Below are 17,119 nucleotides of genomic sequence, written 5' to 3'. Positions count from 1 at the left end.
TGTTTTCCCTCATTTTGTCTGTCATAGTTGAAGTGTACCTATGATGAAAATGACAGGCCTCTCTCATCTTTTTAAGTGGGAGAACTTGCACAATTGGTGGCTGAATAAATACTTTTTTGCCCCACTGTATACTGATTTGTAATTCATATATACAAAAACAGCATTTAAAAAAAACTGTACACTACACTTCCTATGCATCATGTAAATACTCTAAAACTGGTTAATCTCAATATCTAATTCCCTTCATCTGCACTGACCTGAGGACACAGGATAGGTGTAGTATTAATACATGCATTATACATATTATAATTGTAATATTATATTGCAAATACAGTTCAATCTGTACTTCAATGCACATCTGGTGTGCTTTATAAAAACAGAGGAAGAAAGGAGATGGGGAGAGAGGTGCGAGAGTGTAAAAGACAAAGGGGAAAGGGGTAAGAACAGAGAAGCAGGGAAGACAGCATATGATTAATGAATTACAGTGTTACTAAACTTAATATTCTCTCAGTTCATCACGAATACATAATAGTGTCTCTAGCGGTGTCTCCTAACCAGCCTTGGGCCCCCAGTTGGCCCGAAGGTTATCTTAAGAGCGGGTGAGGTGGCGATGATGGGACTGGGGGTTGGCATCCTCTCTTACATCAAAGTATACCAGCAGACAAGAGACAGACAGAGAGAGAGAGAGAGAGCATGATTAAGCCTTGTGTTTTATTTTATTTTAACACTGTCAGTCATCATAATCATCAGCAGGTGAAATGCAAAACTGACCTTGGATCATTAACTCTGGGACTACTACATCTCTATCTGTATTTCAATGTAAAGAATCTTGTTTATAATATTTCATATTGACTCGACCAAGTGACCTCCCACCTCTGATCATGATGTTCGCTCTATGTAGCCAGTTCAGATGTGAGAGGGGTTGAACAACACAGCTGATATAACCTAGAGGATTTAGGGAGAAGGGGGAGGGGGATGAAGTGAAGGAGAGAGACTGTTATTAAGAAAACTTGGTCGTTAAAGAGACAGCGTTTAACAGGAATCTGTGTGTGGCCTCACCTGGTGACCAAAGTGGCTGCAGATTACTTTATAATGAAAAACATGCACAGACACACAAGGACAAACAATATAGCGTAGTTATATAAATAGAAAAAAGGAAGTGTCTTACTATTCTCCATGGTTGGTCCTCTTGCCTAGTCTTTGAAGGTGGAAGGAGCCAGTATACACCTGAGCCTGCTTACTGCACAACACAATCCATCAATCAGATTGATACACGAGTGTGTAGGTGTGGGTAATACGATGTCTAATTGTTTAAAAAAAAATCTATATGGGTGACTCTTAAAAAATGTCTTGTACAGACATCACCCTTACCTAAACAGCACCGTCACCTGAGAAGTAAAAATCAAAAGGAGAGAAACTGGGAATTGAATATCTGCAGTTCACATAGCTAAATAAATGAAGTAATAATCTTATTGCAATATGGATTGCTCTTAAAAGAGCCTTTGGTTGTGCATAGGGTAGTCTATGGTGTTGCCAGGGAACAGCACTCTCTTTCGAAGAAGTAGGAGGTGAAGATCTCCCGCACAAGGATTGCCTCCTAACCTCCATCCTTGAAACATCCTGCAGAGCAGTAGACCTCTCCTCTGGCACACGGCGGCAAGCTGCAGAACCCCTCCTGGTCCTCGTGTCCATCCTCAGGAAGTTATGCAGAACACAGGTACCCTTCACATGCCTGAATTCCCACAGGAGGCAGTCCCAGATGGCCCTGGTAACCCAACCTTGCAGTGCCCTACACGGTAACTGTATGCAATAATTTTAAAGGAATCTCCAATTGCAAGGTATCTGTAGGAATATGGAAGTTAATGTTATTATTAGTCTTTTACATCACCAGGTCATTGTGGATTACTAAAATATAATATCTCATAACAAATCATGATAACATGCTGACCAGACCAGACACGTCGCGTGTGCGAGTGTCGCAAAATACATTTAGAAGTCCATGTTATTCAATTATTGCACCCACACTGCTCGAGCGCGCCAACGAGCGTCTGCAATGCCAAGGGCTAAATAGAACTCCTTTCTATTTTTGCTGCAAGTCTTGCCTCTCCCATCTCCTCATTGCTTTATAGAAGCAGGTACCCACGTGCCATCTCCTCATTGGTTATACCCACGTGGGTGATTGAAAGACGAACTGTTTTGCCTGTCATCGTGGTAATACTATGAAAGTTTAGATGCCGATCACCATATAAGTTCAAAGATGAAAAAGCCTGGAAGGAGAGATGACTAGAAATGATTCGGTTGACCGTTTTATGTGTAGATTAATTTTCGGAGTAGAGGACCTTGTGCATTTCAGGTAAAATTACAACTCAATGTTTATATCCCAGGACAAATTAGCTAGCAACAGCAAGCTAGCTAAATAGGACAAATTAGCTAGCAAGTGCAAGATAACTAGCTAAATTGCTATACATGTTTAATGCTTTTCGACCTGTCCCCAAATTAATGTAATTGGTTCAGAGTTTGTTTTGATATTTTAACCTGCGTGTCGTGATCACGTTTGGTGTAGGGAGACAAAATAAATGTATGCATGATAGCACACGATGGCACAAGCGCACAGCCTGTTTGGGTTCCGTGTAAAATTGGATAGATAGATGCATGTGCAAAAATACAGTATGTGCATGTGTAGCATGTGAGAACAGCAGGATCATATCAAGGGTTAGCATCACAAATGAATACATAAACACTACTTGAAGCTTGATGATGAGTTGATCATTTGAATCAGCTGTGCAGTGCCAAGGCAAAAACAAAAATGTGCACCCATTTGAGTCCTCAGGACCAGGACTGAGAACCACTGCTATTCATTGGGACCTATTCATCTGCAGACAGGCTTTCACAGCTCTCTGTATCTGAGGACAGAAAACATCACAAGAAACAGAATTCATTATACTCAAATTAGACAACACTGAATATTATGTTACTATTATCTCTGTCCTCACTTCTAGGGCCTGGAACAATACAAAAGTACCTGCCCTATCCAGAATATCCTACTCTCTCACTTTGACAGTTGGGGCTGCTATCCTTTCACCCTCCTCCATGGCTGTTAGCTAGCTACCTACAAATGAACTTTAAAAAAAATGATAAATAGATCAAGATAGCTAGCTTATATGAAGTTGGGTAGCTGGTGATATTTAATTCACTTGGCTAGCTAGCTATACATTATGTAAAGTTGGCTCGGTAGCTAGTTAGCTATGTTAGCAGCTCATTTGAGTTAGCCTGCACGGTAGCTAGTTAGCTAATAATACATCATTGTTTTTTTTTACATTTTCGAAATGTACTTACTTACTTGAATAGGTTCTCACAGCCATATGGATGATTGGAAAGATGGCAGCAAAGTTTGTCACCAGAGCGGTTTAGAGCGTATTACTACAGTGCATTTGGAAAGTATTCAGACCCCTTGATTTTTTTCTAATTTTGTTACATTACAGAAATGTTTACACATTTATAAAATAAAGAAAATGGGACAAGACTGTAAATACCAATTGGGGAGAAAAAGGGGTAAAAGTACAACAACAACAAACATATATGGAACTTAAAATGGGTACAGTCTCAGTTCACAATAAACACATGCTGGAAGGATTTTCACAACATTCAAGTTTGCACTCAGCAGACGTGAAATTTGATCAGTGACAAAAAGATTTTGAGGGAACATTGGTTATGGGTATGCTTGTCATTGGCAAGGACTAGGGAGTTTTTTAGCATAAAAATAAATGTAAAAGAGCTACGCACAGGCAAAATCCTAGAGGAAAACCTGGTTCAGTCTGATTTCCAACAGACACTGAGAGACAAATGAACCTGTCAGCAGGACAATAGTTGCTTACCAAGACGACATTGAATGTTCCTGAGTGGCCTAGTTACAGTTTGGACATAAATTGGCTTGAAAATCTATGGCAAGACCTGAAAATGGCTGTCTAGCAATGATCAACCACCAATTTGACAGAAAAAAAGGTGATTTTAACATGTATTGACTCAGAGTTGTGAATACTTATGTAAATGAGATATTTCTGTATTTAATTTTCAATTAACTTCCTAAAATGTCTAAAAACATCTTTTCACTTAGACATTATACGGTATTGTGTGTAAATGGGTGAGACATTTTTTATTTAATCCATTTTGAATTCAGGCTGTAACACAATTTTAATGCCCGGGGTGTAGTGGAGGAAGGAGGAGACAGAGAGTTCAGAGAAAACTTATACACCGACCAGGTGAAAACAGACGCCACTCAGGCGCCACTCAAAACAAATGCCTCAAAACACAGGGGAACTAAACAGTCCCAAAAAACATACACGAACAACCGTGACATACATGCGTGTACAAAGAGTACACATAAAACAATCCCGCACACCCAGCAGGTAGGCCGGCTGGCTAATAAAGCCCAACTAATAAAACCGAATTAACAACAGGTGTAACTAATGAACAGACAAGGAGGGGGAGGAAAAGATCAGTGGCAGCTAGTAGGCCGGTGACGACGACCGCCGAGCGCCACCCAAACGGGAAGGGGAGCCACCTTCGGTAGGAGTCGTGACAACAATAAAATGTGGAATAAGTCAAGGGATATGAATACTTTCTGAAGACACTCTCTATATATTCCGGACACTGACATTGCTGGTTCTAATATTTCTGATACATACAAATACCACCTGGACTGGACACAGCTCGACAAACATATATTTTTTGTGAAGATCAGGGAGTTTTGCTATGAAGAGGCCATGGACATCACATGCCCTGCACCAAAGTCGGGGGCATGACAGAAACAGGCTCTCAGAATATAGATCCCCTTGTTGATGCATGATGCAGACGACCTAGTCCATCACTACAGTAAGACTGCTGAACAGCTAATCAACGACTGTCTACCTTCACCCTCGGACTATCTGCACTGATAATGCACACTCACATGACTCTTCTAACACTCTCTCTCTCACACACACGCACGTGCACACACACAGACACACCGTATTGCTGCTACTATTTATTATATTCATCCTGCTGCTCAGCTACTTTACCCCTGCTCAGTGGTAACCTGTCATTCAGGGCAGAGCCCGATCTGTTTCGAGCCCCACCTGTTTAAATAAAAAATACAATTAAACAAGTATATATTTTTTGCATGTTATTTTGGCATTAATACGTGTCACATATCAGTTTGCAAACAATGTAAAAATATATATATTTTAGTTAATAACGCCGCATACAAACATGGTCTCTTTCTTGTTTCCTTGAGTAAGGCAGCTCCAAAATACAGCTACTTTCTGTGGGAGTGGGGCAGCCAGCGGAAAATATGGAGCTTAGGGGTTGGTAATGTTCTCTAGCTGCACCATGATTGGCTCAGTGTTCTGTCACTCTTGGGGACACTATGTCATCGCAAAATCTATGGGGAGATCTCAAAAATTCAAGCCCCTTGGGTGCTGCCATAGATTTACGTTAGAAGTGCCCATCCAAGAAGGCCACAGATAAGGTCAAATGGCCACGGATAAAATTACGTCAAATCACATTATATCTACCATAACTTTGATTGGACTGATCATGTCAGTATCATACATTCAAAATCTTAGCTAGCAAGCTAGCAGTCATCATGATGAATCAAGTCGACAATCTACTGGCAAATCCTTTTCAATCCTTGTCATATGAGGAGAAATTATACATAAAACGTATCGGTACTCATCAGCCATTGGACATAAACATTACACAACAAGTTGGAAATCACAAATTCAACAATTTGTGTTTTGGAAGGAATCAGTGGCTAACTGCAAGCGTTGCAAAGCCATCACTAGCCTGCTATTAAGGGGAGTGGGTGTGTGGTCCAAGTCTGCGTTTAAGGGTCTATTTTCCAAGCTTGAAAGGATAAACATTCACATGCAACACCATGGGCCAGAAAAGGTTGAATAAATTGGCCATGCTGTCAAGCCAGCATGACTTCAGCCTCGTTCAAAACAACTAGAAACTCGGAACTGGGAAATCTAAGACTTCAGTGAGTTCAAGACAACTGGGAACTCAGAAAAAAATTGCTCAGATTGGGAAAATATTTTTTGAACGGTCATCCAACTCGTAATTCCAAGCTCCGACCTGAAGCTCACTGATGTCATGATTCAACCTTGTTTTTTTCTATAAATCTTGAGAATGCAAGACGTTGATGACAAAGTTTGATGACAAAATTTGCCCACAAGAAGGACCACCATGCCACCTTCCTGTTCAAGTGAGCACAGCACAGTCCAGAAATGCATTGTATGCTGCTGCATAAATTATGTAATATGCAGGGAGATATGTATACTGTAGTTAAGAAAGTAATCCTAAGTGTATGTTGTGTAGTAAGCTGTTAGTAGCCCATGTGCCTCACCCTGATAATTTGGTCCTTGGCCTACTGTTCTGACTTGGGGGTGCACATGTATCCTATAGCCTGTTTTAGAGAAATGTAATGATTGAATATTGTAAGAGCTTTCATTGTCTGCTTATACTGTATACCTCCTTTATTTATCCTACGGTTCTGACTTGGTGTACAGGGAGAATACTGTAAGAACAGCCCAATAGTTATATTCACTACGTCCATCCTAGTGCGCTCATTAATGTCTTAGTCAAAATTACGGATCCGCTCGTCGTCCCCTTATGCCATAGTTTGTACATTTCAATTGTCAGTAGAATTTTGTGTAAGCAAGTCAGCCACGTCAACAATGTTTTTTAAAAAGGCAGTAAATGAGGCTGAATGAAATGTTTCGCTGTCAGACAAGACTCTGCTGATAGGCAGGTGTAGCGGTGGTAAGGATTAACTCTATGGTGTTGAAAAGACAGCTTTATGGGACATCTTTATGTAGGCCCTAACAGTTTGTGGGCAGCGTTTGTCGCCATTATTATTATTAATGTATTTTTTAGTGTTCTGTTGTAGCTTTGCTATACAGGAGTTTACCCTGTGCGTGTAGTATAAACATTTAGAACAAGTGAAACTTGTTTTGTTGCTAGCAAACCTTTTGTGATGAAATATTATTGTGCTAAAATCGTTTTCTACCGAGTGGTGCAATGTTAGGCTAGCTAGCTACAGTACATGCTAGCAGGCTGTCTGCAACGCAGCTTCCCTCGTGCTGGCACTTGCTCACTTTACCTTTCCTCATGTTAGGTGTGCACTGTGTGCAGCATTGAGAATCTCACCATTCATTGTATTACATTTATTTCATCCAATCCAGGTATGTAGGTCTACAGTTGTATGGCTATATCTATTGCATACATATGTGGCTAGTTTATCACTGTTTATAGTATAGCCCGGTGGTCTTTTGTAATGTGAATTGTTCAACATAATTTTTATAATTCAGAGCTTTTATAGCATCTAGAAGTTAATAGCCAGCAGCATACCACCCTGCATACCACTGCTGGCTTGCTTCTGAAGCTAAGCAGGGCTGGTACTGGTCAGTCCCTGGTTGGGAGACCAGATGCTGCTGGAAGTGGTGTTGGAGGGCCAGTAGGAGGCACTCTTTCCTAAATATACCAATGCCCCAGGCCAGTGATTGGGGACATTGCCCTGTGTAGGGTGCCGTCTTTCGGCTGGGACGTTAAACGGGTGTCCTGTCTCTTTGCGGTCATTAAAGATCCCATGGCACTTATTGTAAGAGTAGGGGTGTTAACCCCAGTGTCCTGGCTAAATTCCTAATCTGGCCATCAAACCATCACAGTCACCTAATAATCCCCCGTTTACAATTGCCTAATTCGTCCCCCTCCTCTCCCCTGTAACTATTCCCCAGGTCGTTGCTGCAAATGAGAATGTGTTCTCAGTCAACTGACCTGGTATAATAACAGATAAATAAGTAATTACTTTGGAGTAATTTTGTATTATTTCACAGAAATATGTGGATACCTTGAATGTACCGTATCTGAGAAATTCACCATTCATTGTATTGTATTGCATTTATTTCATCCAATCCAGATAAATGAAATACCAGAAACCAGCAATGAGTGCCCAGAGTCCTGTTCGTTAGCAATATACCAGAACACAACGCAGAAAAGTAGACAGACAGGCTACATAAGCTGCATGTAAGCATTCCACTGTACTGTTTACACCTGCTGTATCCTTTGCAAGTGACAAATAAGCTTCCCTTTGATTTGGTTTGATATAGTGTGTGTTTACCAGAGACAATAATGTGAAGACCAACATGCCTTGCACCAAAGTCAGGTTAAGATATAGGCCAAAGATTAGATAAGATTTATTTTAACCTGGAGTTATTCCTTATTGTATGTGGGCTACTACTGTCACCACATTCACTCTCACTCAGTTTAGCACAAGGCCAAAGACAGACAGGTGCCCCCATGTGAATCCATGTGAATCCTTAATATTGAATGTGTGTAGACAAAGAAGTTAAAACTTTGAAAGGCTTTTTCTCAAAATTGGGAATACAAGAATATACACTTTTAATGCAGCATTGCTTTCCTATATATTTCTCCAACTGTAGTGTATGATATACCATTAAGCTGAGTCCATACTTTTATACAATGTAAAAAAATTAAAAAAACACTTAAATTTGACATAAGCCCCCCCCCCCCCCCCCCCCCTTCCCCAACCCCTCTTTTACACTGCTGCTACTCTCTGTTTTATCATATATGCATAGTCTCTTTAACTATACATTCATGTACATATTGCCTCAATTGGTCCGACCAACCAGTGCCCTGCACATTGGCTAACCGGGCTATCTGCATTGTGTCCCATCACCTGCCTACCCCTCTTTTTACGCTACTTCTACTCTCTGTTCATCATATATGTAAAGTCACTTTAACCATACCTACATGTACATACTACCTCAATAAGCCTGACTAACCAGTGTCTGTATATAGCCTTGCTACTGTTATTTTCAAATGTATTTTTACTGTTGTTTTATTTCTTTACTTACACACACACACACACACACACACACACACACACACACGCCTTTTTTTCGCACTGTTTGTTAGAGCCTGTAAGTAAGCATTTCACTGTAAGGTCTACACCTGTTGTATTCGGCGCACGTGACAAATCAACTTTGATTTGATTTGGACAGTGAAGCCAAAATCTTACATTTGTCTCTATACTCCAGCATTTTGGATTTGAGATAAAAATGTTTTATATGAGGCAATGGTATTGAATGTTACCTTTAATTTAAGGTTGTTTTTATACATATCTGTTTTACCGTTTATAAATATAAACACTTTATGGTTTTAGTCCTCACTATGTGAACAAGTCATAAGTATTTGGACAAATTCACTTACAGCGTCTTCGGATATTATTCAGACCCCTGAACTTTTTTCCACATTTTGTTGCGTTACAGCCTTATTCTAAAATGGATGAAATATGTTTTTTTCATCAGCAATCTACACACAATACCCCAAATTGACAAAGCAAAAATAGGTTTGTAGAAATTAGTTATTTACAAAAGTATTCAAACCCTTTGCGATAAGACTCGAAATTGAGCTCAGGTGCGTCCTGTTTCCATTCATCATCCTTGAGATGTTTCTACAACCTGATTGGAGTCCACCTACGGTAAATTCAATTGATTGGACATGATTTGGAAATGCACACACTTGTCTAAGTTACCACAGTTGACAGTGCATGTCAGAGCAAAATTCAAGCCATGAGGTCGAAGGAATTGTCCGTAGAGCTCCAAGACAGGCTTATGTCGAGGCACAGAGCTCGGGAAGGGTACCATAACATTTCTGCAGCATTGAAGGTTCCCGAAGAACACAATGGCCTCCATCATTCTTAAATGGAAGAAGTTAGAAACCACTAAGACTCCTTCTAGAGCTGGCCGTCTGGCCAAACTGAGCAATCGGGGGAGAAGGGCCTTGGTCAGGGAGGTGACCAAGAAACCGATGGTCACTCTGACAGAGCTCTTGAGTTCCTCTGTGTAGATGGGAGAACCTTCCAGAAGGACAATCATCTCTCCAGCACTCCACCAATCAGGCCTTTGTGGTAGAGTGGCTAGGCGGAAGCCACTGCTCAGTAAAAGGGACATGACAGCCCGCTTGGAGTTTGCCAAAAGGCACCTAAAGACTCTCAGCTCCAGAGCACTCAGGACCTCTGACTGGGGCGAAGGTTCACCTTCCAACAGGACGACCCTAAGTACACAGCCAAGACAACAAAGGTGTGGCTTCGGGAAAAGTTTCTGAATGACCCAGCCAGAGCCCAGACTTGAAAATAGCTGTGCAGCGACGCTCCTCATCCAACCTGACAGAGCTTGACAGGATCTGCAAAGAGGAATGGGAGAAACTACCCAATACAGGTGTGCCAAGCTTGTAGCGCCATACCCAAAAAGACTAGAGGCTGTAATCGCTGCCAAAGTTGCTTCAACAAAGTACTAAGTAAAGGGTCTAAATACTTATGTAAAAGTAATATTACTTTTTTTATGTTTTACAAATTTGCAAAAAATTATAAATAACTGTTTTTGCTTTGACACTATGGGGTATTGTGTGTAGATTGATGAGGGAATTTAATTTTTGTAATCAATTTTAGAATAAGGCTGTAGTGTAACAAAATGTGGAAAAGGTCAAGGGGTCTGAATACTTTCCAAATGCATCAAGTAGTCCAAAGGTTAGTATTTGGTTCCATATCCCTTGCACGCAATGACTACCTCAAACTTGTGACTCTACAAACTCATTGGAGGAATTTTCAGTTTGTTTTGGTTGTATTTCGTGTTATGTTTTGCCCATCTTAATGCTCAAATCTAAAGTTCTGGAGCATAGAGACAAATTTTTTTGTTAAGCTTCACTGTCCAAATACATATGGAGGGGAGTATCTGTAATAATCAAAAGTTATTATTGTCCTAATTAAAAGGATTCATAGTTTCCATAGGAAACGGAAATACTATTGATTGGCTGTTGCCCACAGGAGTGGAACCAGACTAGTCTGGAATACTAAAGAGTATAATTTCCTTGTCTAAATAAAAGTTATATTACTTTCACATATTTATCTGAATAGAGTGATTGTTAACAGACAGTGGACTTGGTAGTTAAATCAGAGCACTAGAGTTGTTTGCCAGATACACTCAAATCTAACATATACAGTTGAAGTCGGAAAATGACATACACTTAGGTTTTTCAACCACCCAACAAATTTCTTATTAACAAACTATAGTTTGTCGGTAAGGAGATCTGCTTTATGCATGACAAAAGTTATTTCTCCAACAATTGTTTACAGACAGATTTTTTCACTTATAATTCACTGTATCACAATTCCATTGGGTCAGAAGTTTAAATACACTTGTTGACTGTGCATTTAAACAGTTTGGAGAATTTCAGAAAATGATGAGCGTACTTTGGTGCGAAAAGTCCAAATCAACCCCAGAACAACAGCAAAGGACATTGTGAAGATGCTGGAGGAAACAGGTACAAAAGTATCTATATTCACAGTAAAACGAGTCCTATATCAACATAACCTGAAAGGCCGTTTAGCAAGGAAGAAGCCACTGCTCCGAAACCGGCATAAAAAAAGCCAGACAATGGTTTGCAACTGCACATGGGGACGAATATTGTCCTCTGGTCTGATGAAACAAAAATACAACTGTTTGGCCATAATGACCATCGTTATGTTTGGAGAAAAACGGGGGATGTTTGCAAGCCGAAGAACACCATCCCAACCGTGAAGCACATGGTGGCAGCATCATGATGTGGCGGTGCTTTGCTGCAGGAGGGACTGGTGCACTTTACAAAATAAATGGCATGAGGTAGGAAAATGATGTGGATATATTGAAGCAACATCTCAAGACAACAGTCAGGAAGTTTTAGCTTGATTGCAAATGGGTCTTCCAAATAGACAATGACTCCAAGCATACTTCCAAAGTTGTGGTGGCAAAATGGCTTAAGGACAACAAAGTCAAGGTATTGGAGTGGCCATCACAAAACCCTGACCTCAATCCCATAGAAAATTTGTCGGCAGAACTGAAAAAGCGTGTGCGAGCAAGTAGGCATACAAACCTGACTCAGTTACACCAGCTCTGTCAGGAGGAATGGGCCAAATTTCACCCAACTTATAGTGTGAAGCTTGTGGAAGGCTACCCGAAACATTTGACCCAAGTTAAACTATTTAAAGGCAATGCTACCAAATACTAATTGAGTGTATGTAAACTTCTGACCCACTGGGAATGTGGTGAAAGAAACAAAAGCTAAAATATCATTCTCTATACTATTATTCTAACATTTCACCTTCTTAAAATAAAGTGGTGATCCTAACTAACCTAAGACGGGGAATTTTTACTAGGATTAAAATGTCAGGAATTGTGAAAATCTGAGTTTAAATGTATTTAGCTAAGGTGGATGTAAACTTCTGACTTCAACTGTAGGTTAAACACATCACCTACTATAGCCGTTTATAACATGGAGTGGTTGTGGGAGTCAAGGTGTCATATACATATTCTATCAGAAACCCTGTTTATACCTGGTTATAACTTGCATCCATTGTCCTGATCAAGTGTAGATGATTAAAAGACACATTGTGATCTGATTGTGATCAGATTTTCCTGACCACCTCCGGAGGTATTCAGGCACGCATTGTGTCTGTATATCTTACAAGATCTAGACCGAGAAATCATCTAAATCATAAACATTTTGCCCTCTAAAATCATTGACAGGTGGCACCATTGGCTTATTACATCAATATAAGTGTCTTACAATGAATAAACATTATTTTGAAAGAATAGCTGTGAAATAATTTGCATAAAGGAAGGGACCAGGAAATATGGCCATAATGTGGACACAGTGGACAGATAACAGACACATTTTAATACCATGTGTAGACACATTTCTGGAAATGTGGGCTTAAATCAGAATATCGACAAGATCAGGACAAAGGACACATGTTAGCACCAGGTATAAACGGGGGTTTACATAAAAACAACCTGCTTTGAAGTTTCACACTTGACATGGCTAAGTATTATAATCAAATCAGATCAAATTTGTTTCAGAAATGAGAAAAAAAATAACCCAGTCTTGGTAAATATGTAATATCATAAAAGTAAGTCATCTTCTGAATGAAAGCCACATTTAATCAAATATTTTCTGTACATTTTCAATTAATCAAATCACTCTCTCTCTCTCATCAAATCAATATAAAGTATTTTCAAGCAATTGCTAACAGCACCCATTTTGCTGCTGCGTTACCAATTGCAAGTGAGGGAAGGACAATGGGAAAAAATATCAATTTCAGATGGCAAAAAGCAAGGGTCCTGGATCCCTGACTGGAGTACTGGAATAGAAAATCTGTGTGGCCCCGACCAAGGCAAGAATGTCTGCACGTTCAGAGAAAAATGGGTAATCAGATGGACCATTTTCAGCTGGCGAGGCCACTGTGTGTGTGTTCTTTGTGATTCGGTTCACTTGTCATCAGACAGACAGCTGTGGACAGAAAGTAGAGAGCTTGGGACTATAAGTTTCTGTCAGAATTTTTGTCCAAATTAAGTTATCGACATAGCCTTGTTCTGTTAAATGTTCTCTGCCTACAGTATATAGTACAATAAATATCCCAATTCATGTTTTTAAGTTCAAAATAATACACGCTCAACATTGCTGACACCATTCAAACCAGTAGGCATTCCCCCTGTCTCATAACTTCAATTCAATACATTTTTTCAATCGATTTCAGACAATTTGTCACAATGAATTCCGACCAACTATCAGTCTACTGTCTTCAAACAATATACAGTACCTGTTATATATCCCATATAGATTCCTTTTAATTACAGCAAAGCATTATACACTCTAATATTTTCCCACTGAAATTGCAATCCCCAAGTCTAGCTGCCTGAACATAGTATTAAACCACAGCTTGTGTGGCATCTTAGTGCACACAAATAACAATAATAATATTAATAATAATGTGATTTATATAGCGCTTTTCAAAGACCCAAAGACGCTTAAAGGTTTCAAGGTTGCCATTAATGTTATATGTCACTGATCAGTGCAATTTCTAAGAAGTCTCGGCCTCTGTACAATTTGAAGTAAATAAACGTGTATTTGTATGTGCATAATTACAAAGTATGCAGCACTGAATTGTGTTTGGATTGGCTGAAGATTTATAGATAGTCACACAAGGACAGCAAATTGTTATCTGATTTCAGCATGTGTCCCCTTGAAGTCGTTGACAAACTGGCACACCAAGCCAAACAGCTCCGGAGAATCTTGATCCATCGGCTCTCCGAATTTAACCTTCAAGAAAAAAGACAAATGACCCAAGGTATTATTTTTGACATCTCAAGTCCAAAGCACTTCAGTTGCTTTCATTCTTTCAGAGGTTATAATACATTTGTCTAATTCCTGGGGTTAACCGATGTCCCTGGTTTGATTGGGAAGCATAACGTAAATCCAGTTCACTGCAAACTCCATTTATAATAATGAGCTGATAAACTGTGTGAGCATGGAAGCAATTATTGGACTTAAATATCTTCAATGAGACAGACGGGTGGCCATGGCATGAATCCATGGCCACACTTAACTCACTACAGGGTTAGCTAATACAAAGGGTGTGTCATTAAAACAGTGGCTCAAGAATAACATCTAATATCAGTCAAACACGGCTCAACTGCTACAGTATTTGACCACACCACTAATCAGAAAAGCTACGCCAACAACACTGCAGCACATATGGAACTCTGAATTTAACCTATTAACTTTAAAGTATTTTGATGCATTTCACCCTAAATTAACATGCCCAAGTTACAGTAACACTGGGAGAGCAATTTAAGCATGCAGTATAGTCTACTACCATTGGTTCCGTGTCTGACTGCAGCAATTTTGTTCCCCTGGGGAGCAGAGAGAAGGTTCTGATAATGTCACAGATATAAGCTGTGTCAGGGTCAGTCTTCTCTCTCTCTCTCTGTCTCTCTCCTCTCTATGCTGCTGCTGGCTCAGGCTGTAGCACATCATTATTGGTGTGCGTACGTGCGTCCGTGTGTGTGCGAGAGGGTGGGAAGGATAAAGTTTGGAGTGCACAGGAATTTAATTGTGGAACCTACTATATCACAATTTCCTGGCAAGGCTCACCCCTCACCCTGTCAAGGCTCACCCGTCACTCTGTCAAGGCTCACAACTCAAACCCAGAACACAGCAGAGTCAGATGGACTCTTTGTGATGATGGATTGTCCTTCTGGAAATAGGGGAGGTTGGAAAATGGCTGTTACTTTCTTTAAAAATACATTGTTCTGTAAGAGTTTTACTTTGTTCTGACTGGGCAGAAACAGCCCCTAGGCTGATGCCAAACTACACTAAAATAAAGGTGTACTAAGTTGGTAAATATCCCTAAGCATCTTCTTATGTGTATCAAAAAGTAACACTCCGTCATCTTGTCTATGACTGAATCTGAGAGACAAACCACTTCCGTTAGATACCTAATAACATCCAGTGTATTATACTATTAATGGGGATAGCTTCTAATACCCTCCTGTGTATATATTATTAATAGGGACAGACTCTAATACCCTCCTGCTTATTATAGTATTAATAGGGACAGACTCTAATATCCTCCTGTGTATTACACTATTACTAGGGATAGACTCTAATATCCTCCTGCTTATTATAGTATTAATAGGGACAGACTCTAATATCCTCCTGCGTATTATAGTATTAATAGGGACAGACTCTAATACCCTCCTGCTTATTATAGTATTAATAGGGACAGACTCTAATATCCTCCTGTGTATTACACTATTACTAGGGATAGACTCTAATATCCTCCTGCTTATTATAGTATTAATAGGGACAGACTCTAATATCCTCCTGCGTATTATAGTATTAATAGGGACAGACTATAAAACCCTCCTGTGTATTACAGTATTAATAGGGCTTCGTAGTAGCTTAGTGGTTAAGAGGTTGGGCCAGTAACCGAAAGGTTGCTGGTTTGAATCTCCGAGCTGACTAGGTGAAACCTACTGATGTGCCCTTGAGCAAATCACTTAACACTAATCGCTCCTGTAAGTCGCTCTGGATAAGATTGTCTGCTAAATGGCTAAAATGTAAAATAGGGACCGACTCCAATACCCTCCTGTGTATTACAGTATTAATAGGGACAGTCTGTGGTCTATGCTAACTATTGTATATCAAGTTTAAGCATCTGCTGCAGAAGTAACCTTGAAGATACATTTTAAAAAAAGATATATCCTGTTTGGGATAGGGGGCAGCATTTTCACGTTTGGATGAAAAGCGTGTCCAGAGTAAACTGCCTGCTACTTAGGCCCAGTTGCTAATATATGCATATTATTAGTAGATTTGGATAGAAAACACTCTGAAGTTTCTAAAACTGTTTGAATGATGAACTCATATGGCAGGCGAAAACCTGAGAAAAATCCAACCAGGAAGTGGGAAATCTGAGGTTTGTACTTTTTCAACTCATTGCCTATCCAATATACAGTGTCTATGGGGTCAAATTGCACTTCCTATGGCTTCCACTAGATGTCAACAGTCTTTAGAACCTTGTTTGATGCTTCTACTGTGAAGGAGGGGGGAATGGGAGCTGAATGAGTCAGAGGTCTGCCAGAGTGGCATGAGCTGATCAAGCTTGCTCATGTGAGAGTTAGCTTGCGTTCCATTGCAATTCTACAGACAAAGGAATTCTCCGGGTTGGAACATTATTGAAGATTTATGTTAAAAACATCCTAAAGATTGATTCTATACTTCGTTTGACATGTTTCTATGAACTGTAGTATGACTTTTCTTCTGAACTTTCGCCTGGACTTGCCCACGCGTCATGAGTTTGGACTGAACACGCTAACAAAAGGAGGTACTTGGACATAAATTATGGATTTTATTGAACAAATCACACATTTATTGTGGAACTGGGATTCCTGGGAGTGCATTCTGATGAAGATCATCAAAGGTAAGTGAATATTTATACCGTTATTTCTGACTTCTGTTGACTCCTCAACATTGCGGATATCTGTATGGCTTGTTATGTTGTCTGAGCGCTGTACTCAGATTATTGCATGGTTTTCTTTTTCAGTAAAGTTTTTTGAAATCTGACACAGCGGTTGCATTAAGGAGAAGTATATCTCTAATTATGTGCATAACACTTGTATTTTATATTAAAGTTTATGATGACTATTTCTGTAAATTGATGTGGCTCTCTGCAAAATCACTG

The 17,119-nt window shown here is 39.8% G+C and overlaps 1 protein-coding gene across 1 annotated transcript in view; it reads right to left on the bottom strand.

The window, feature by feature from the left end:
• Nucleotides 1-13,216: 13,216 nt before the first annotated feature.
• The window catches only part of LOC139416750 (protein diaphanous homolog 1), a 47,961-nt gene continuing 44,058 nt past the window's right edge, over nucleotides 13,217-17,119 (bottom strand). Inside the window, exon 17 of the mRNA XM_071165788.1 lies at nucleotides 13,217-14,196. Within this exon, the coding sequence (XP_071021889.1) occupies nucleotides 14,095-14,196 (102 nt within the window). The 3' untranslated portion in view covers nucleotides 13,217-14,094. The remainder of the gene's footprint in view (nucleotides 14,197-17,119) is intronic.

Source organism: Oncorhynchus clarkii, chromosome 9 (assembly GCF_045791955.1).
Source record: "Oncorhynchus clarkii lewisi isolate Uvic-CL-2024 chromosome 9, UVic_Ocla_1.0, whole genome shotgun sequence".
NCBI lineage: Eukaryota > Metazoa > Chordata > Actinopteri > Salmoniformes > Salmonidae > Oncorhynchus > Oncorhynchus clarkii.
The sequence above is the reverse complement of the archived record's forward strand: the minus strand, read 5'-3'. Positions and strand labels throughout refer to the sequence as shown.